The sequence below is a fragment of the Paroedura picta genome, chromosome 3 (genome assembly GCF_049243985.1).
Source record: "Paroedura picta isolate Pp20150507F chromosome 3, Ppicta_v3.0, whole genome shotgun sequence".
NCBI lineage: Eukaryota > Metazoa > Chordata > Lepidosauria > Squamata > Gekkonidae > Paroedura > Paroedura picta.
In genome coordinates, this window is record NC_135371.1 from 171,021,439 (window position 1) to 171,042,574 (window position 21,136).

The 21,136-nt window shown below is 52.1% G+C and overlaps 2 protein-coding genes across 5 annotated transcripts in view; one reads left to right on the plus strand and one right to left on the minus strand.

Moving 5' to 3' along the window:
• The first annotated feature begins 14 nt into the window (after positions 1-14).
• On the plus strand, positions 15-7,249 carry TIMM17B (translocase of inner mitochondrial membrane 17B). Its single transcript, XM_077329515.1, has 6 exons — positions 15-159; positions 1,828-1,927; positions 3,219-3,282; positions 4,423-4,551; positions 5,234-5,344; positions 6,596-7,249. The coding sequence occupies exons 1-6, from the start codon at positions 134-136 to the stop codon at positions 6,673-6,675; spliced, it is 510 nt and encodes a 169-aa protein (XP_077185630.1). The 5' UTR covers positions 15-133; the 3' UTR covers positions 6,676-7,249.
• A 102-nt stretch (positions 7,250-7,351) lies between these two features.
• Positions 7,352-21,136, minus strand: part of LOC143833558 (chemokine-like protein TAFA-1) — a 36,552-nt gene continuing 22,767 nt past the window's right edge. For 3 of the 4 annotated variants that reach the window (XM_077329510.1, XM_077329508.1, XM_077329509.1), the window contains exons 5-8: positions 11,302-11,460; positions 10,085-10,225; positions 8,758-8,882; positions 7,352-7,789 (exon numbers count right to left, since the gene is read on the minus strand). In XM_077329510.1, coding sequence (XP_077185625.1) covers positions 7,772-7,789; positions 8,758-8,882; positions 10,085-10,225; positions 11,302-11,460 — 443 coding nt within the window. In that variant the 3' untranslated portion in view covers positions 7,352-7,771. The remainder of the gene's footprint in view (positions 7,790-8,757; positions 8,883-10,084; positions 10,226-11,301; positions 11,461-21,136) is intronic. The other variant, XM_077329511.1, reaches the window with a different exon arrangement.

Below are 21,136 nucleotides of genomic sequence, written 5' to 3' on the forward strand. Positions count from 1 at the left end.
CCCCCGCACCAACGCCTCCGTCCCTTTCACGTGACCCTACCCGACCAATAGGATAGCCACACGCAATTAGAACGCGACGCCCGCTTCGAATGGCTCCTTGTCACGTGACCCGTGGAGGCGACGGCCGGGCGCGATGGAGGAATATGCCCGGGAACCTTGGTAACTGCGAGTGCCGGGGGAAGCTGGGGCAAAGGGAGGGAATAAGGAGGCGGCGGCGGCCTTTGTCCCCTGGGCTCCTTTAGAGTCGTGGTTTCTTTGTGCCGCTCTTTTCTGTCTCTTGCCTCCCCTCCCAGTTGGAGGTAGTTAGTACCTTCCGCTCCAGGGCTGCTGCGCCGGGCGAGTCCATTAATAAGAAATGGGGGGGGGGGGATGGGATGGTGCTCGTGGCTGCGAATTCCGCGTCTCTGTAAGCCCCGGCCTCTTTGTTCTGCAGCCTTGTCGGGCCTGGGCTGGGCTTTTTTGGCCAACGAGCCCCCATGCCACGAATGGCCCCCCGCAAACGAGTCCCGCGTTCTTAACCACTATAACACCTTATGGTAGAGGTAGTCCAACTGCGGCCCTCCAGATGTCCATGGACTACAATTCCCATGAGCCCCTGCCAGCGTTCGCTGGCAGGGGCTCATGGGAATTGTAGTCCATGGACATCTGGAGGGCTGCAGCTTGACTACCCCTGCTTTATGGGAAGTGCTTGTTCGCTGGGCAGTTAGAGGCGTGCTCTTGCTTTGTCAGAATCAGGGGAGTAGCCCTGTTGGTCTGAAGAGACAGAACAAGCTCTGAGTCCAGGGGCACCTTTAAGAACAACGCAGTTTAATTCTGGAGACGCGCTTCTTTGTGCAGGCACATTCCGTCGACTACCTGAAGAAGAATGTGGGGACCCAATTGTATCTGAACGACTGAGCATGTGCAGGAAAGCTTATACTGAAAATTAATCTTTGTTGCTCTTCAAGGTGCCCTTGGACTCAAACTCTACTGTTTAAGACCTACAGGGCTACCCATCTGAACCTACTTGAAAGGGTGTGCACCCTGAATAAAACCTTGTTGGTATTAGAGTTTCAGAGTTTATCGCTGAGTTAGGTGTGGGTCACGCTAGTCGTAGTTCCCTTGCTCGTTTGTCTGGTTCTTGTTGTCAGTTGTTCTCATCGTTTTGCAGCGCACCCCACTCTTGCATTGCTGTGTTTTCTGGCCTCTTTTTCAAAAGAATGTCCCTCTCCCCCATCTTTTGTCACATGTGTGTGTCTATCTGCCAACAGAGGGTAGTGTTTCGTACATTGGGGGAAGTGGGCTCTGGCCACAACACAATGCTGCACGCTAGTGATCCCCAACCTGTGGGCCACGGACCACATGTGGTCCTTTGACTAATTGGAGGTGGGCCCCGAAGGACGCCTTCTCCCCCCCCCCCCCGGCCCTTTACTTCATCCCCCTCCCAGCCCTTTACAACACATTTCATTGTTGTGGCGTGTCTGTATCTTATTTTGAAGGGATGTTTAAACATTACCATAGCGATCAGAGAGCGCTAGGTCAGTGGTTGAGAGTAGAGGAATAAACTACCCCCCCCCCACCGGGCCTCAGTAAAAGGTGTTGAGTGGTCCCCGGTGAGTGGTCCCTGGCGTTGAGTGGTCCCCAGTGATAAAATGGTTGAGGACCACTGCTGCACGCCACCTTTGTTTTGCTCATTCTGTTTGTTGTTGTCTGGCTTCTTTACTGGAAGTCTCTCACATTCCTGGTGTTATCACAGATTCTGTTCCGGGCTCGCTCTCTTTTTTTTTTTTATCAGAGCCTCTTACCCCCATGGCCTGTGCTCACTTCCCTTCTCTTTCCTTCTGGCAGCCCTTGGCGAATTGTGGATGACTGCGGGGGCGCCTTCACCATGGGGATGATCGGCGGGGGTGTCTTCCAGGCCGTCAAAGGCTTCCGCAATGCCCCAGTAGTGAGTTTGGACTTTCTTCTTCCCTTCCTTTTTCCTGAAAGTGACAGGGCCGGGAGGGAGCAGAGGAATCCAGGCTTATTTGGTGGCCTTTTTAAAAACCATTTGCTTCTGTATTGAGCTACCTAGGTCAGGCTTGTCTTGAACTTCTCACAGCTTTAGCAGAAGAGTTGATATTTATATGCCGCTTTTCTCTACCCGAAGGAGTCTCAAAGCGACTTACATTCTCCTTCCCCACAACAGACATCCTGAGGGAGGTGAGGCTAAGAGAGCCCTGATATTCCTGCTTGGTGCTCGCCAGATTAGAAGTCCGCACTCCTAACCTCTACACCAAGCTGGCACGCCAGAAATAATAGTGATAATTGTTGTTAAATGGAAGATGCAAGTGTGGAGGAAGAGGAAGATGTGGTTTTCATATCTTGTATTTCTCTACCCGAGGGAATCTCAAAGTGGCTTACAATTGCCTATCCTTCCCCTCCCCACAGCGGGCAGTTTGGGGGGAGGTGGGGCTGAGAGAGTTTAGAAAGAACTGTGGCTGGCCCCAGGTGATTCAGCAGGCTTCATGTGACGGAGAAGAAGAATTGGATTTTATACCCCACTTTTCTCTATTTTAAGGAGTCTCAAAGCGGCTGACGATCATCTTTCCCTTCAACTCTCCCCTTGTGAGGGGAGCTCTGAGAGAACGGTGACTAGTGCAGGAGTGGCCAAGTTGTGATTCTCCAGATCCCCATAGGGGCTCATAGGAATTGTAGTCTGCGGGTTTCCAGCATGGTGCCCATGACAGGTATTTTCTGGCACCCGAAAGTAGGCAGAGCCAGGTAGGGCTTTTGCCCAGCAAGGCTTCTGATTGGCCATTGGAGAGTTGATTGGCTGTGCAGATTTTTTTTAATGTTGCTTTGGCAGCAGCTGCCACCACAGCAGAAGGATCGACCCTGCATTAAAGTAAAGCTGTGGCCATCGTTTTCTGGCTGGTCCTACCTCATGTGGCAGCCATTTTCTTATTGCACCCACCATGCTGTGCCAGAATTCAAAATATGCCCTCTGACTCCAAAAGGGTAGGGAAATCTGGAGTGGAATCCGGGAGACCGACCTTCGAGACCCTGCTCTGCCACAGAATCTTGCTGAGTGACCTTGGGCCAGTTCACATACTCGCAGCCTAAGCTACCTCGCAGGGTTGTTGTGAGGATAAAACAGAGGAGATAAAGAGGAATCTAAAACACATTTTTCCATCTGTCACTCACGAAGACCGCAGTCTTAAAAAGAGCCGTGGGACTCAATTCTGTTTTTCTTTCAGGGTGTTCGGCATCGGTTCAAAGGCAGCGTCAACGCGATCCGAGTGCGAGCACCACAGATCGGAGGTGAGGAAAGGGGTGTGCCTACGGGGCAGGAGGCAGGGGGAGATGTAGGCAGAGTCCATCAGATGGCTCTAACTGGGGCATGCTTCAGGTTGGGGAGGTGGGTAAGACGGAGCCTGCCAGCCATACAAGATAGCAGAGTAATGGAGAATGGTTGGGCCAGTCTAAGGTTGTGTATACAGACCAGCCTTTATCAACTTTGTATTAGCTCAGTAGCTCAGTGTCTTTCTCAGGAAGGGCGCGGGAGAGAGAGGATAAATCGTCCACTAGGATGTTTCGGTGGCAATTCGATGTTACGATGCTTGTCTATCAGTATATAAAAGACTGCATGTAGGGAGGCCAGCACCTTTGGCGTTCTGTGGGCCTTGACCACAGGACTAGTGGATTAACTCCCTCTTACATGCCCCGTGGAACTTTTTAGGTCCCGCAGCGCCCTGATCTCACTCAGGAGGGTGTTCCACCAGGACTGAAAACCCCTGTCCTCTGTTGCTTAGGACTATTGCCCTGCCCTCCTCTAAGTGACAGCCATTCAGATGCTCCAAGAGAGCCATCCTGTCCCCCTTCAACCTCCTCTTCTCCAGGCTGAACATTCCCCAGCCCCTCAGCCTTTCCCCCTAGGGCTTGGTCCCCAGGCCCCGGATCTTCCTCGTCACTCTCCTCTGCACCCTCTCCTTTTCTCCATGTCCTGTTTTGGAGCAAGGCCTCTGGAACAGCACACCGGGTTCCTGGTGTGGCCCAACCAATGCAGCCTACAGTGGGACTTTGGCACCTTGCCTCTACTTTGGCATAGTGTTCTCGAGATGCACTTGGAACTCTTGGCAAAGTCCCCATTAAGTTGTCCTGCGTCCCGCAGTGTCTGCTCTTGAGGGTCTCCAGGCACAGCCCCCTCCCTTGCCAGTCCCTGTAACGCCCTTACTTTGCCCATCTCATTGTTCCTGCCGCTGCCCTTTTCTCTGCCAGCGAGCCTCAAAGCCTGCCCCGACTCAACCCAGCTCGGCACGCTGCCCGGAGCAAACGTCTGTGTTCGGAGCCGAGCATTTGGCTCCGGCTTGGCGCCGACTCCCGATCCACATCGGTGCCAGTTACAAGCAGCTTCTGCGTCCAGCTGGTGCTGCCACATGCTCTCCCCGCTCTCCCCTGCAGGCAGCTTCGCCGTGTGGGGCGGTCTCTTCTCAACCATCGACTGCGGCCTGGTGAAGATGCGTGGCAAGGAGGACCCGTGGAACTCCATCACCAGTGGGGCGCTCACCGGAGCCGTGCTGGCCTCCCGCAGTAAGTGGCGGCCCTCGCAGGCGGTGCGATGCCTCTGCCCCCACCAGAACATGCGGAGAGCCGCGCGGGATCAGACCCGAGGCTGTCCAGTCCAGCGTTCTGTTCCCACAACGGCCGACCGGATGCCTCTGCAAAGCCAACCGATAGGAAGGTGGCGACAGCCTCACCCTTCCTCTGCAGCCCCACGCACGAACTGAAGAGGTTTCCAGGATTGGAGGGAGTGGCATCCCTCATGGGTGCTAGCCATTGATAAGCACCTCCTCCTTGAACCTGCCTTGCCCCCCTTTTGATCATGCCTTCTGGGTTGGCCGCAGTCCCTTTGTCCTGTGGCAGCGAGTTCCACAGTTTTCATTTTGCCCATTCCGAATCTTCCTCCTCGCAGCCTCAGTGGGTGATCCTGGGTTCTGGTCTGATGGCAGAAAGAGAGAAGCTTTTCCCTGGTGTGTGTATGTCTCACTCTCTGTCTCTTTATTTGAGTCATTTGATTTATACGCTGCCTCTTACTGTGACGTCTCTCTCTCTCTCTCTCTCTCTCTCTCTCTCTCTCTTGCTTTCGCTCCTGCTCTCTTTCTGCCTCTCTTTAACTCTTGCTCTTTTGCTCTCTTCCCCCCCACCCCCCACCCTAGGCTTCTGTGTTTGGAAAACCAGCCAGAGCTTTTCTACCCCTTTGTTCTTTCCCCAGGTGGGCCGCTGGCCATGGTGGGTTCCGCTATGATGGGCGGCATCCTGCTTGCCCTGATCGAGGGCGTCGGGATTTTGCTAACACGCTACACAGCCCAGCAGTTCCAGAACCGTAAGTTGGGGCTATTGGGGATTGGCAGGGCTAATAATTCTGCAGTGAAGGGAAGGTTGTTTAGGGATTTCTTTGGAGATGGCTGACTGTAGCATCCTGCCCTACAATCATAGAATCAGAGTTGGAAGGGACCTCCTGGGTCGTCTAGTCCAACCCGCTGCACTATGCGGGACACTCACAACCCTCTCGTTCATCCACTGTCACCTGCCACCCCCTTGCCTTCACAGAATCAGCCTCTCCGTCAGATGGCTCTCCAGACTCTGTTTAAAAATCCCCAAAGATGGAGAACCCACCACCTCCTGAGGAAGCCTGTTCCACTGAGGAACCGCTTAACTGTCAGGAACTTCTTCTGGAGGTTTAGACGGAATTTCTTTTGAATTAATTTTATTCCGTTAGTTCTGGTCTGTCCCTCCGAGGCAAGAGAGAACAACTCTGCTCCATCCTCTCCATGGCAGCCTTTTCAATACTTGAAGAGGGTTATCAGATCCCCTCTTAGTCGTCTCCTCTCCAGGCTAAACAGGCAAAGCTCCCCCAACCTTTCCTCATACATCTTTATCTCCCATGAGGGTGGGAGGGTGCAGCCCTCCCTCTCTGCCCCATCTCTGCTCATCCAAACGGCCAGCGTCTCTCCCAAGGTTCCACAAACGCATCCCAAAGTTTCACTCCCTTCCCACGGCGTCTGACACCCTCCACCGGCTCTTCCGTAGGTGTCACCTGCAACCTGCTTTGAACGCTGCAGTGGGGGGGGACGTCTGTCACTCCTCTCCGTGAAATCACCCTGCCCACCTCCACGCTTCTCCCCCGTTGCTGCGGCACAGCAGCCAGTGCTCTCTTCCTCCCCAAAGAAGAGCAGCTCCAAACCTTCCCTCCTAAGCGGTTGTGCCAAGTCGGTTTGCTAAAGTTTGAGCCCAGCGGCCCTTTTGAGACCAGCCAAGTTTTGTTCGTGGTCATTCATACTTGGTCAAGCAAACTCACACCTTGAATAAAAGTTGGTCGGCCTTAAAGGGGCCCCTGGACTCAGCTGCTTCGGACCACCACAGCGACCCACCTGGATCTACCCGGAGACCTGTGTATGCACACAAAAGCTTTCGCCCAGAATTAAACTGGGTTGGTCTTAAAGTTGCCCCCGACTTGTCGTCCTGCTGCTTCGGACCAACACGGCCCCCTACCTGAATCTAAAAGTTTTCCTTGTCATGCCGCTGTTGGCTTGCTAAGTTTTTCTTTCCTTTTTTTCCTCTCCCTGATTCTTAGCCAACCCTTTTGGAGAGGACCCCAGCCAGCTTCCTCCCAAGGAGACGTCGGGATACCCAGGCTACGGACACTATCAATGAACCCCGTGCAGAGCTGGGCTTCCTTTTGGATTTTTGCAGGGCAGGAACCTCCTCCGGATGCTACCGAAGACTGTTAATGAATAACACTCAAACCCATCTGCATTTGGAGGGATGCAATTTTGAGAGTCTTCTTCGGGGAAGGGGAGAGAAGGTAGCGCAGGCAGTGTGGCATCTACCTCTGCAAACCTGGGGGGTGGGGGTGGGCTGGAATTAGGGCGTTGTCTCCCTCCCATGCCGAAGGAGCCGCAGCCTCCGTAGAAATAAGTATTTAGCACGGCAGGCTGACGTGACTTAGTTTCTGGGAGTTCCGGCAGCAGGTCATCGACCGGGGCAAGAGACACAGCGTGACTTTGGAGGATCTCTTCACGCCCCTTCCCCTGAGATTTGAGACTGATACAGTCCTCATCTGGCCCAAACTACCACTTGTCCTCCGAAGAATGGTGGCTGCAGTTTTATATGCTGGAAAGTCTGGCTCCCAAGGAGACCTGGTAGCTTAAAAGAGCTTGGTTTTTTTTAAAAACAAACAGCAGAATGTGGATTTGGAGCTTTAAATAAAATCAGCCACACCTCCTCATTTCTAGCGGTCTCTCTTTGACTACACCCCCCCCCCAACCCTGCAGCTTCTTGGTTATATTGGTATTGAGAGAGCCTTGAAAAAAAGAGACTGAACGTTCCAGATGTAAATACAAAACAGGCTTGCTTGATTTCTGTCCCAGAGAGTTTAATGAGGTGTCTGCCCAGGTGAGGTTGGGGAGGGGGGAGGAGGAAAAGCGACACAGAGGAGGGGTCCAGGGTGGCTTTCCTTGGCTGTGGCACTGCCTGTGTAAGTGGAACGCATTTCGAATCCAGTCCTTGCTGGGAGGGTGTGTGTGGGAAAGTCTTTGTTCCCCTTCCCCACAAGGAGCAGAAGCCCTCCAATGTCACCCACAGTCAGTCGAGGACAGCCCCTTCCTCTTGGTTTCCCCCCCTCCCCAGAGGCAGTTCGGTCGCATCGTTTCTTCCGCATGCTTCAGCCACTGTGGGTGTCTTCCTGGCGGCCGGCACAAGGTGTCCATTTCGGCCAATTGAAAGCTTTGGTCCTTCGCTGGTGTGGGCCTCAGTATCTAGGGTGGATCTGAGAAGCAAGAGAGAGCATGTTGGGGAATGGGGATTGGAGGGAGGTGCAGCCCCTCGGCCCCCAGCCCTTGAGACAGACTGACATGGGGAGTTGTGTTTAGTCTCACTGCAGCAGAAGAAAAGAGCCGGAGTCCAATAGCTCCTTCAAGACAATGAATGAATGAATGAATGAATGAATGAATGAATGAATGAATGAATGAATGAATGAATGAATGAATGAATGAATGAATGAATGAATGAATGAATGAATGAATGAATGAATGAATGAATGAATGAATGAATGAAAATTTGTGGCAGGGAGGAGCTTTTGGGAGTCACGTCTTCAGAAAAGAGCCAGAGTCCAGGAGCCCATGGGGGTAATGGCCCTAAGCCTATATAAGGCAGAACAAAAATTTTAAAAATACAGTGCCAGTATTTATTAATCACGTTGACAAATCCAAAACTTTTAGCATAGCCTCAATAAAATTAATCCATGCTTATATACGAATGTCCCCACTGACTAAATGCATTTCGCCGTCTTTGCCTTTCTCAATGATCAGGCGTCAAATAAAACCAGCATACGTAAAATATACAATAATTGTTATAGCTAGTTGGCTCCTTTACAAAAAAAGATCTGTTCCGGACATTATGGGCCTGTAGTCAATTATGTGGACCAGAAGGCCAGAGAACTATTTGAGGCCTTGAATATTTCATAGAATCGTAGAGTGGTATGGGACCTCCAGGGTCATCTAGTCCAGCCCCGTGCAGAATGCAGGGAATGGCCACAAGAGCCAAGCTCAGACGTGCTCCCTTCCTGCCCACCCACTCACAATCTGCCTGAGTTCACAATATTCCAGAATGTTTTCTCCTGGAGCTGCTGGGATGTTGTTCTTTTCTGCTCCTATGAAACAGGTTCACAGAGGGGGAGATTTGGTCGGCCCTGAGCTTTACTGTCTGAGGGGGGCGGGGCACGTGAGGGACCAGTACCTTGGTGGTTTTGACGCGGTTTCCCAGCAAGCACATCCAACCGGAATTGTCCGGCAGCGCCTTGCACTCTTCCTCAGCCAGGCAGGGCTCCATGTCGCACCACCACTTTCCCGTCACGATGGAGGCTGCGGGGCAGAGAGCAGACGGTTGTCCCGAATGTCCTTGGGATGACAGGCTGTCCTTTTTAAAGAGGACACTAAAGGGAACCTCCTACGTTCTGAGACAGGAGACCTCTGAATCCCAGCGTGAGAAGGAATGGCCTCGGCCTCTCTGCCCTGTTGCTGGCCCTCTAGAGCAGGGGTAGTCAAACTGCGGCCCTCCAGATGTCCATGGACTACTGCATTTGCTGGCAGGGGCTCCTGGGAATTGTAGTCCATGGACATCTGGAGGGCCGCAGTTTGACTACCCCTGCTCTAGAGGAACTGGTTAGCCCCTGTGTGAGTCAGGATGATGGACTGGATGGACCCTTGGTCTGATCCAGCAGGGCTCTTCTGAGGTTCCTATAAGGGCCTCAGCCTCTCTGCCCTGTTGCTGGCCCTCCAGAGGAACTGGTTGGCCACTGGGTGAGACAGGAGGCTGGACTGGATGGACCCCTGATCTGATCCAGCAGGGCTCTTCTGATGTTCCTATAAGGGCCTCAACCTCTCTGCCCTGTTGCTGGCCCTCCAGAGGAACTGGTTGGCCACTGGGTGAGACAGGAGGCTGGACTGGATGGACCCCTGGTCTGACCCAGCAGGGCTCTTCTGAGGTTCTTAGGAAGGCCTCAGACTGAACATGGACTCTGTGATCCAATCATTGTGAAATTCAGAGGAGGGTCAGCGAAGTACCTCCTGGAGCTACCTTGAAAATTTTGAGGCTGTATCAGGAACCCCCACCCCCCCCGGCCCCGGGAAAGGTGGCAACATCAGACCTCCCACTAAAGTAAATGGCGCCATTTATTTTAATGGGCACCGAAGCCGAATCGGCCAGATCAGGCCCTTGGTGAGCAAGCCGAGTGTTTTTAGGAAGTGGGTGAGTCCTGGTAGGACTCTTGTCCAGCGAGGTTTCGGGTTGACTACTGGAGATTCGATTGGCTGTCCCAGCAGAGCATGCAGACCTATATTGTGTTACTGAAGTGAATCTGCGGCAATCTGTGGCTGGCTCCGCCTCCTGTGGCAGCCATTTTGTAGCGGCCATTTGCCGTGGCCCCCGTGCCGTGTCAGAACCCCAAATGTGCTGGCAGGCTTCAAAGGGCTGGGGATCCCTGCTTGGGCGTTTGGGTGGGGGTTGCGTTGCTTTCTCTGGGAGGAGGGGGAAGGCGTCCCAGCCGCTAAGCGAACGCACTTACTGTCCACGCAAGAGGGCTTGCCACGTGTGGTCCCGGCCACCTTCCCCGGCAGGCAGGAGCACTGGATGGTTTGGGACCGCTCCTCGATGTGGTTACGGTTGCAGCAACGCCTTATAGCGATCACCTTGCAGGTGCCTCCACCTTCAGGTAAGGAGGAAGCAGAGAGTCAAGGTGAGGCCAGGGGAATGTGGGTGGTTTTTTAATGTACAAATGTGCCAGAATTCCAAATGTGCCTTCGGGGATCCCTGCCCAAGGGGCTTGCCGTCCTTCTATCCCCACTTGCCGGCACTTAGGATATTTTCGGCATTTGTATTCATGTTTAGAAATGTACGTGCAAGTATTTATTCATTCCATTCCTGACCTTCCAGCTCATGGCAACTTATCGTAGAATCATAGAGTTGGAAGGGGCCACACAGGCCATCTAGTCCAACCCCCTGCTCAACTCAGGATTAGCCCAAAGCATCCTAAACCATCCAAGAAAAGTGTGTATCCAACCTTTGCTTGAAGACTGCCAGTGAGGGGGAGCTCACCACATCCTTTGGCAGCCTATTCCACTGCTGAATTACTCTGACTGTGAAAAATGTTTTCCTGATATCTAGCCTATATCGTTGTACTTGAAGTTTAAACCCATTACTGCGTGTCCTCTCCTCTGCAGCCAACGGAAACAGCATCCTGCCCTCCTCCAAGTGACAACCTTTCAAATACTTAAAGAGGGCTATCATGTCCCCTCTCAACCTCCTTTTCTCCAGGCTGAACATTCCCAAGTCCCTCAACCTATCTTCATAGGGCTTGGTCCCTTGGCCCCAGATCATCTTCGTCGCTCTCCTCTGTACCCTTTCAATTTTATCGACGTCCTTCTTGAAGTGAGGCCTCCAGAACTGCACACAGTACTCCAAGGTAAAAATTACAGCAAGAAAAGGATGTTAAAAAAAACCACCCGCATTACTCCTACTTGTCATCCTTCCCTATCTGACCTTCCTGGCTGCCATATATCCAGGGAGATATTAACAGTGGACACAGCAGAGTTGAGGCAAGGATCTTCCTTCTGCCCGGCCTCAACCAAATGTCTCACGAGCTGCAGACGTCCTCGGCTCTTCTGGGAGTTCATTCGATCAGGTAGTTTGAAAGTCATGTGTGTTCGCTGGTGCATAGCCCAAAAAGTTATCCAAAATGGTTTTTTAAACAATTGAGGCTGTGGGGGGGAGAAAGCAACTTACTGATCACGGGGATTCGATCCCCTGCCGACTGGTACCAGTACTGGTCATGGTGGTGCCGTGGAGTGTGGACGCGAAACTCTTGCGCATGGATGCCCTGGTACAGAAGGATGGCACAGGCGAGGAAAGCAGCTGATGCAGAGTGGCACATGGTGGGGAGAGCTGTGGAAAGGAGAGAGAAGGAGATGAGGATCAAATCCCCTTTGCTGGTCGTTGGGTAATTCTCATTTGTTTTTGGCTCCATGGGACTGTACTGTACTCCCCACTGCTCAGCGACGGAGGTCCCAGCCTGGCCACCTGGAGGAGCTAACTTTCTGCAAGTGGGGAGTTCGTGATACAGGGGGTTGCTTGAGCGCACTGTGTTCTAAAGTCCTTTCTGTTGCGTGCCATGTGCGTTTCTGAACATCTGAAGGGTCGGCAGAGTGAGGCTGAGAGACAGGTCTCAGAAACAGTCTTGGATGCTAGGGAATTTGGCATTAACGGGAAGAGAAAGAGGGAACATGGCCGGAGAAGGACAAAAAAAAAGCCCTCGCAGGAACAACTGCAGTTTGGTGTGCAGGATAAATACAGCAGTTGTTTTACTGCCTGTGCACATCCTCTCAGACAGGAAGGGATGAAGAAAGCCCTCAGAGAACATAAGAAGACCCCCCTCAAGCCAATAGTCCATCTAGTCCAGCACAGTAGCCAACCAGTTCTGGTGGTCCAACAGCAAGGCATAGAGGCCAAGGCCTTCATAAGAGAGCCCTGCTGGATCAGTGGTCCATGTGGACCAGCCTCTTGCCTCACACAGTGGCCATCCAGTGCCTCTGGAAGGCCAACAACAAGGCAAAGAGGCTGAGGCCTTCATGAGAACATCAGAAGAGCCCTGCTGGATCAGACCAGTGGTCCATCTAGTACAGCCTCCTGTCTCACACAGGGGCCAGCCAGTTCCTCTGGAGGGCCAACGACAGGGCAGAGAGGCCGAGGCCTTCCTAAGAACACCAGAAGAGGCCTGCTGGGTCAGACCAGGGGTCCATCCAGTCCAGGCTCCTGTCTCACACAGGGGCCAGCCAGCTCTTCTGAATGGCCAACAACAGGGCAGAGAGGCTGAGGCCTTCCCCTAATGTTTTCTGACTCTGGCGTTCAGAGGATTAGAGCTCAGTCCATAACAATGAGGTGGAAAATCTCAGTAGGGTCCTGTTGGCCTCGTCATTATCCCAGAAACACCAGATACGAAAAATGGAGTCAGTGGGCCCAGATATTACCTGCCCCAAGGCTGTCACCTGGCAGCTAACAGAACATGTCCCTGTTTGGTGTAGTGGTTAGGAGTGCAGACTTTTAATCTGGCATGCCCTCCCCCACATTCGGCCAGCTGGGTGACCTTGGGCTCACTCCAGCCCTGATAAAGCTGTTCTGACCAAGCAGGAATATCAGGGCTCTCTCAGCCTCACCCACCCCACTGGGTGTCTGTTGTGGGGAGAGGAAAGGGAAGGCAAATGGAAGTCGCTTTGAGCCTCCTTGGGTAGAGAAAAGTGGCATATAAGAACCAACTCTTCTTCTTCCCCATGTGTGGTCTGAAGACCCCATGTGTGGTCTTCTTCCCCATGTGTGGAGTCCCCTCTCCCATTGTCCTACCACAAGTTTGTACCACCTCATTCCCGTTCCCACAGCGTGGCCCAAGGTCTCCCAGCATGCCTCCTGTGTCTCAGAGCAGCTTTCAATCGCCTTTCCTTTCCCCACCACAGGCACCCTGGGAGGTAGGTGGGGCTGAGAGAGCTCTGAGAGAACTGTTCCATAACAGCTCTTCGAGACTCCTTCGGGTAGAGAAAAGAACCAACTCTTCTTCTTCTTCTTTGAAATTGTGATCGAGATAGGCCAGCCAAGCTGAATCCCATCAGATCTCGGAAGCTAAGCAGGGCTGACCCTGGCTAGTGTTTGGATGGGGGACCTCTGAGGATTTGGGTGGCAGTTCCTCCAAGGAACACTAGGGGTCATGATGCAGAGATGAACTGTCCCCAGGTGTTCCTTGGGTGGACTACACTACCCAGGCCGTGCGATCAATAAATAATAAAACTTCTGTGAACTCAGTTGCTGAGTTGTGGAATGGCCCTCTAGAGCAGGGGTAGTCAACCTGTGGTCCTCCAGATGTCCATGGACTACAATTCCCATGAGCCCCTGCCAGCAAATGCTGGCAGGGTCTCGTGGGAATTGTAGTCCATGAACATCTGGAGGACCACAGGTTGATTACCCCTTCTCTAGAGGTACTCACAAAAAGCCCCTATGGGGGAGAAGCAGTTGAGAAATCCAATAATAATAATAACACCGAAAGTGGAAGAAACTAGTCCCTATGGTCTAGTAGCATGATTAGAATACAGCAGGTATTGTCCTCTCATGATCCACCTAGCCCTGTCTGGTCAGATCCCTGCTGTCTAAGCAGGGTCAACCCTGCTTAGTACCTGGATGGAAGACCACCTGGAAAATCCAGGGTTATTATGCAGAGCCAGGCAATGCCAAACCAACCTCTGATTATCTCTTACTTGGGTGGCCCAGGTGAGCCTGATCTCACCACATCTTGCAAGCTAAGCAGCGCCGGCCTTGGTTGGTGTTTGGAGGGGAGACCCCCCCCCCCAAGTCAATGTAAAAGACTGGAACAGATTAAAAGGTTGCTTTGATTCAAGAGGAAGCACAGCTATAAAATACTTGCCCCAGAAGACCCAGTGGAGCCAAGTCTTGTCAGATCTCAGGAGCTAAGCAGGGTTGGCCCTGGATTGTATTTGGTTGGGAGACCCTTAAGGGTATCTGAGTTGCTATAAAGAGGCAGGCAATGACAATCCACCTCTATGTTTTTGCCCTGGGAGAACCAAAAAGGCTGAGAGAGACAGAAGTTTGAAAATATATCAAATAAACAATTTATTAGAGCTCAAGGTAATGAAAATATATTTTAAAAAAACAGAAAATGGGAAAACTTCCTTCCCCTATAGTTCGCATACATCTCTGTCAAACATGAACGCCATAATCACATGACATTAAAGGGTTAATTGATGTACCCCATAAGTACAAAAACATGAACTCAAATTTTTTTGATCTGTAAGATCTTCCACACAGGTCAGTACAATAACACAGTTTCAAAGACAGCATAAAAATTCTTTTTTTACAAGCACGGAGTAAGAACTCCTTACTTAAGTGGAAAGCCTTCTCATCTCTTGGGTCTTCAGTTTGCAGTTATTGGAGGTTGTATACCAGGCCTGTTTCTCAACTAAGCAGGGTCAGTCTCTTAGAATCATAGGATCATAGAATCATAGAGTTGGAAGGGACCTCCTGGGTCATCTAGTCCAACCCCCTGCACAATGCAGGACACTCACAACCCTCTCGCTCTTCCACTGTCACCTGCCACCCCCTTAAGACTTCACAGAATCAGCCTCTCCGTCAGATGGCTCTCCAGCCCCTGTTTAAAAATCTCCAAAGATAGAGAACCCACCATCTCCCGAGGAAGCCTGTTCCACTGAGAAACCGCTCTGACTGTCAGGAACTTCTTCTGGATGTTTGGACGGAATTTAGAATCATAGAATCATTGAGTTGGAAGGGACATCCTGGGTCATCTAGTCCAACCCCCTGCACTATGCAGGACACTCACAACCCTACGGGTCTTGGTCAGCTTTTGGATAGGAGACTGCCAAGGAGGCAGGTAACAGCCAATCACCTCTGCTCACCTCTGGTCTCCAACCCCCATCCCACCCCCATTCATTTTTAAAATACACGCTGTGTGCTTCTGAGACGTTCCAGAGTGAATCCTTTGGAACAAAAGGATCACAGGTCTTAATTATAAAAAGAAAAACTTGCATCCTTTTCAAAGAAACCCAAACAGCTCACTCAGCTGCCCTGTGCTGCCAAATCCGACAGCTCTGCTGAGCTCCAAAACTCTTAAGAAACTTGAATAACAGCCCCCACCCCCTCCCGGCCCCATTTCTTCGGACCCCACATTTCCTCACATGCCGCATTTCTCAAGTCCAAAAAGTGAAAAAGAAGCGCGTCAACCTCGGGGCTTACCTCTGGCGCTGTCCTTGGTGCCGGATTTTTGCTCACCTCTCTCCCCCAGCGGCCGAAGGGTCCCCTGGTCCTTGAAGCATCGTCCTCTTTGTCCCCACTCTTTCTTTCCCCGCAACTCAGGGGTGTTAAAGGCAAACAAAAGCACACCGAGTGCAAAGTCCTGGAACCAAGAGAACTGTTCCTGTTGCCTCGGTCTGCCCCGATCACAACCCCCCCCTCCCTGAAATTTAGCAACTTATCTGCTCTCCCATCTCAATCTGGGGAAAGAACCAAACGTCCTGGCTCCAGGCCCACCTTCTGTAGCCCAGCAGATGTCCTGGTATCTAGGGGAGATTTGGAATCTGCCTATTCTTCGGCTTCAGAGCTTGAATGATAAGTGCGTGTGTGGATGTGTGTGAGTGTGAGATCCAGACTGTCTCTCTCGATGCCGCTCCCTTGCACGCCTGTCCAATCCGCCTCCCTCACACACCCACGCAAGGCCTCCTCCTACAATGTTTGGCGACCGAGCCTGGTTCTCTCTGGGAGATCAGCCCAGGATAGAACTTCACCCGTTTCCTCCCCCCCCCCCCGCCGCCTTTCTCTTCGCTGTTTCTCACTTTGGGATGATGCGTTAAAAGTTTGAGCATCGCGGGAGGGCCTCGTGCAGGGAGGATGTAGGCAGCTTGTCCTGCCGTTCTTCCGTCGAAGAGGGCACACTCCACCGGATGCCTGCAGGGCTTTGAGCTTGGGGTGATGGGAAGAGAGGGATCAGTCTGGAGAACTGGGCTGGAATCCCCACGCCTCCGCCACAGGAAGGTGCCTTGGACAGGATCGGACCACCTGTCCATCCAGGTTGGCAGCAGCTCTCCAGGGTCCCAGGTGGAGGTCTCCCTTATCAGCTCCTGCCTGGTCCTTTTAAGTGGAGAGGACGGGGATCGAATCTAGGACCTCCTGCCTGCCAAGCAGAGGCTCTGCCACTGAGCCAGGGTCTCAGGCCAAGGTCTTCCCCATCCCCTCCTGCCTGGTCCTTTTAACTGGAGATACCAGGGATCGAACCTGGGACCTCCTGCCTGCCAAGCAGAGGCTCTGCCACTGACCCAGGGTCTCAGGCCAAGGTCTTCCCCATCCCCTCCTGCCTGGTCCTTTTAACTGGAGATACCAGGGATCGAACCTGGGACCTCCTGCCTGCCAAGCAGAGGCTCTGCCACTGACCCAGGGTCTCAGGCCAAGGTCTTTCCCATCTCCTCCTGCCTGGTCCTTCTAACCAATGTTGCCGGAGATTGAACCTGGGACCTTCTGCCTGCCAAGCAGAGGCTCTGCCCCTGAGCCAGGGTCTCAGGCCAAGGTCTTCCCCATCCCCTCCTGCCTGGTCCTTTTAACTGGAGATACCAGGGATCGAACCTGGGACCTCCTGCCTGCCAAGCAGAGGCTCTGCCACTGACCCAGGGTCTCAGGCCAAGGTCTTTCCCATCCCCTCCTGCCTGGTCCTTTTAACTGGAGATACCAGGGATCGAACCTGGGACCTCCTGCCTGCCAAGCAGAGGCTCTGCCACTGACCCAGGGTCTCAGGCCAAGGTCTTCCCCATCCCCTCCTGCCTGGTCCTTTTAACTGGAGATACCAGGGATCGAACCTGGGACCTCCTGCCTGCCAAGCAGAGGCTCTGCCACTGACCCAGGGTCTCAGGCCAAGGTCTTTCCCATCTCCTCCTGCCTGGTCCTTCTAACCAATGTTGCCGGAGATTGAACCTGGGACCTTCTGCCTGCCAAGCAGAGGCTCTGCCACTGAGCCAGGGTCTCAGGTCAAGGTCTTTCCCATCCCCTCCTGCCTGGTCCTTTAAACTGGAGATGCCGGGAATTGAACCTGGGACCTTCTGCATGCCAAGCAGAGGCTCTGCCACTGAGCCAGGGTCTCAGGTCAAGGTCTTTCCCATCCCCTCCTGCCTGGTCCTTTTAACTGGAGATACCAGGGATCGAACCTGGGACCTCCTGCCTGCCAAGCAGAGGCTCTGCCACTGACCCAGAGTCTCAGGCCAAGGTCTTTCCCATCTCCTCCTGCCTGGTCCTTCTAACCAATGTTGCCGGAGATTGAACCTGGGACCTTCTGCCTGCCAAGCAGAGGCTCTGCCACTGAGCCAGGGTCTCAGGTCAAGGTCTTTCCCATCCCCTCCTGCCTGGTCCTTTAAACTGGAGATGCCGGGGATTGAACCTGGGACCTTCTGCATGCCAAGCAGAGGCTCTGCCACTGAGCCAGGGTCTCAGGTCAAGGTCTTTCCCATCCCCTCCTGCCTGGTCCTTTAAACTGGAGATGCCGGGAATTGAACCTGGGACCTTTTAGCATGCCAAGCACTGAGTCTGTCACTGGGTCATGGTCCATCCCTAATTTCTCAGGTATTGATAGCAGTAGGACTTAATTCTTCCAGATCCTCAATGTCACTACATTTTCCCTTAATATTGTAAAGATACCAAGTTCCATGGGGGAGCCAAAAAGAAATTTGCCCCATTTGCAGCTGAAGCCAGATCCCTTTTTTGAGGGGAAAACATCCACCCCAGAGGCCTTTCCCATTAACCATCCTGTCTAGCGCTCTGTGGAAAACGGTAGAGTTATGAGGTGATGGGAAAATGGGAACCCATTTGTTGTCCCGCAAACCTGAGGCAAAATACAGCAGAAGGCGATAAGATACTAAAATAAATGAATTAAAAGAAGGGATATGAAATTTAAATTAAAAACTACACTCTGCACGGCGCCTGCTGGGTGAACGTGGGCAAATTGCAGTTCTCTCAAATGTCTCTCAGTCCCACAGTTGTGGGGAGAGGTAGGGAAGGCGATTGTCGGCCACTTTAAGACTCCTCGGGGCTGAGAAAAACAGAGGGTAAAACCCAACTCTTCTCGTCTTCATAAAGAAGAAGAATTAGTTTTTATACCCTGCTTTTCACTGCCCAAAGGCGTCTCAAAGCGGCTTACAATCGCTTCTGATCTGCATTGGTGGTTATTTTATTGTTCCAAAGGGCAGACTATTTAAAGGGGACATTTGTTTTGTTTTTTGCCCTTAGGCTAGGAACACATTTTTTTTTCTTTTTAAATGGAATCTGATGTTCCCTTGGTTTGTTAAGGAGCGTGTTGTGTACATGCATGTCTATGCGTGCATTTAAAAAGTAATAATTTTATTTATCTGTTCCATTATATATTTCTGGTAAGGCCTTGGAGGAGGAGCTGGTCTCATGGCTTAAGTACTACTCAGCGCTTAACCACCCACTCAGGGCGGCTTCCCTCCCCCGAGTGCCTCTTCCTCCAACCAGCTTGCCTGCCTGTCCAGTGGCCAGCCAATCACCTTCTGCTCCCCACCCCTGACCACCCCCTCCCCCTTCCACTTCCACTTCCCTTTGAGGCTCGGAGGCTGCAGATCCCTGCTGTATGTGAGCTGCCCCTGCTGGTGAGTTCCCTAAGAGCTGCCTGCAGCCTTTCCAAGTCCCAGGGGGAGGCCCCTATTCATTTGGTAAACCCTTCCAAGGCCACCAAGAAACCCAAGGTTTCACTAACCCCTGGTTGAAAGAGCCTGTCCTATGGGATCACCGTAAGTTGCATGTGACTTGACGGCATGTTTCAATACCAATCAGTCCTGACACTCTTCCTCCAAATCAGTTTTAGCACCCTCCGATCCAAATGGAGCGCAGAATTTGCTAATGGGCCTTTGTGAAGTCTGCCGTAACCGTCCACATTCATCCTTTTACAGTTCCCACCCTCTGTCTCCTTCACCATAGACTGTAAGTGCCTTGGGGGCAGAGAGATGTCTCTCTTGTTGCTATGATGGAGCTTTCCATCCCCTCCTCCTCAGTGACCTCCAAAAATTAGGGCGCGAGGGAATGTGTGTGAGCTTAATAGATCTGCTCCTGACCTGTCATTTCTGAAGTGAGAACGGTGATAGAATGGGGATGGGTGGGTGTGGGAAGCACAGTTTATTAATTAGGCCAGAAATGAAAATCCAGAGACGGCAGATTTGCCTAAGGAGATCCCGCAAAGCATCTCTTGGGTTGTTCTTTATTATTAAGGTTGCATGACCAAAGGTCCTGAGCATAAACCCGATCATATAGCAGGATAAAACAAGTATTACCAAACTTGCCAGAACAGAGGAAAACACAGAACAATAAAAGCACATATATCTCTCAAAGGTCTGCAGACTCAAATATATGAGTAGACATCTACAGTTGGCTGTAGGATAAGACTCATTTTAGCAGTATTTTTAGACACTATTAATTGTCGGGTTTTTTTGCAGCAGATTGAGTTATTTCTGGATCAAGTTCCGCCAGCGATAAAGATGCTACACAGGTCTCAGCAGGAAGCGGGTATCTAGTCAGGACAGGATTAATCTAAAGAGCATTAAAAATGTGTACAAATTCATGTGTGGGAACTTCAGTACGCTGAACTCGCGGTCCATGTATGCACGACGTCAGGATGTGTATAGCATCTGCATTACAAGATAGGAGTGCAAACTGTCTCTGCTTGAAAGGGAAAAAGAGTCACGGGGATCCACTCTAGCACATTTGCACTGGAGAAATTTGACCAAGCGGATGAGTTTGCGGTTTTGATAGGGTCACCAGATCTGGGTTGGGGTCAGATTTTGGGATGGAGCCTGGGGAGGGCAGGGACCTCAGAGGAATAAGAGGCCATTGAGTCTACCCCTCAAGGCAGCCATTTTCTTCAGGGGGGGAGCTGATCTGAGAAATCTTGAGGTAAATTGTAATCATGGGAAAGATCTATGTGCTACCTGGAGGTTGGCAACTGGGAGTTTTTTGGGATTAGACTGCTTGAAATGTCATAGCCAAAACTGGTCTCATTGACCGGACTGGGTCTAACAAATGGGTAAAGGTAAAAGGTAAAGGTATCCCCTGTGCAAGCACCAGGTCATGTCTGACCCTTGGGGTGACGCCCTCCAGCGTTTTCATGGCAGACTCAATACAGGGTGGTTTGCCAGTGCCTTCCCCAGTTATGACCGTTTACCCCCCAGCAAGCTGGGGACTCATTTTGCCGACCTCGGAAGGATGGAAGGCCGAGTCAACCTTGAGCTGGCTGCTGGGATCGAAGCACCACAAGAGGCTCAATTGGGTAGGAATGTGTTATTTTTAAAGATCTCGTACCTCCCCCCCAATCCCAATGTTGAGAAAGTTCATTACTTCTTTGGAGGTTGACCCAAGATAGGCGGAGGCCTATCGTGGACTTGGCATCAACACAGTTACCAACCTCCAGGTGGGAGCTGGAGTTCTGTCATCACAACGGATCTCTAGATGACCAAGGGTTGAATTATAGAACCTCACCGCTTTGCTGAGCTCCCCACCACCCAGCATCCCAAACTTTGCCTTTCCCAGACTTCCCCCCCCCCCAAAAAAAATCTCCAGCTGGAGTTGCATTAGGGTTGCCAGCTCCGGGTCAGAGATTTGGAAGGCGGAGACTGAGGAAGGCAGGGTTCGAGGAGGCACCTCAGCAGGGCAATATGTAACATCTCCCTAAAGTTCCCCCTCCAAAGCAGCCATTTTCTCCAGGGGACCTGATCGTGGTCGTCTGGAGATTAATTGTAATCACGGGAGATCTCCCGGTCCCTCCGGGAGGTTGGCAACTCTGAAATGCATTCCTTGGGGGGACCTTCACCCGCTGATCTTTTGCGTCTCCTGCAGCTGGTGAATCTCTCAGGAGGAGGACAACAAAGGGGCATTGAGCGGGAGGGTCGGGCTGGATGACCTCGAAGGTCCCTCGGCTTTAACTTTTGAATCGCCGCAGAGGGAAGCCGGCTTATTCGTCGCTGTCTCTTTAAGAGCAGGGCGACGCTCCGCGTCACGTGAC

Excerpts from the sequence above, each read along its gene's own strand:
- TIMM17B (XM_077329515.1), top strand. The coding sequence starts at position 134 with ATGGAGGAATATGCCCGGGAACCTTG. Across the intron at positions 1,928-3,218 it reads GCTTCCGCAATGCCCCAGTA|GGTGTTCGGCATCGGTTCAA; the intron begins GTGAGTTTGGAC and ends TTTTTCTTTCAG. Across the intron at positions 3,283-4,422 it reads GCGAGCACCACAGATCGGAG|GCAGCTTCGCCGTGTGGGGC; the intron begins GTGAGGAAAGGG and ends TCTCCCCTGCAG.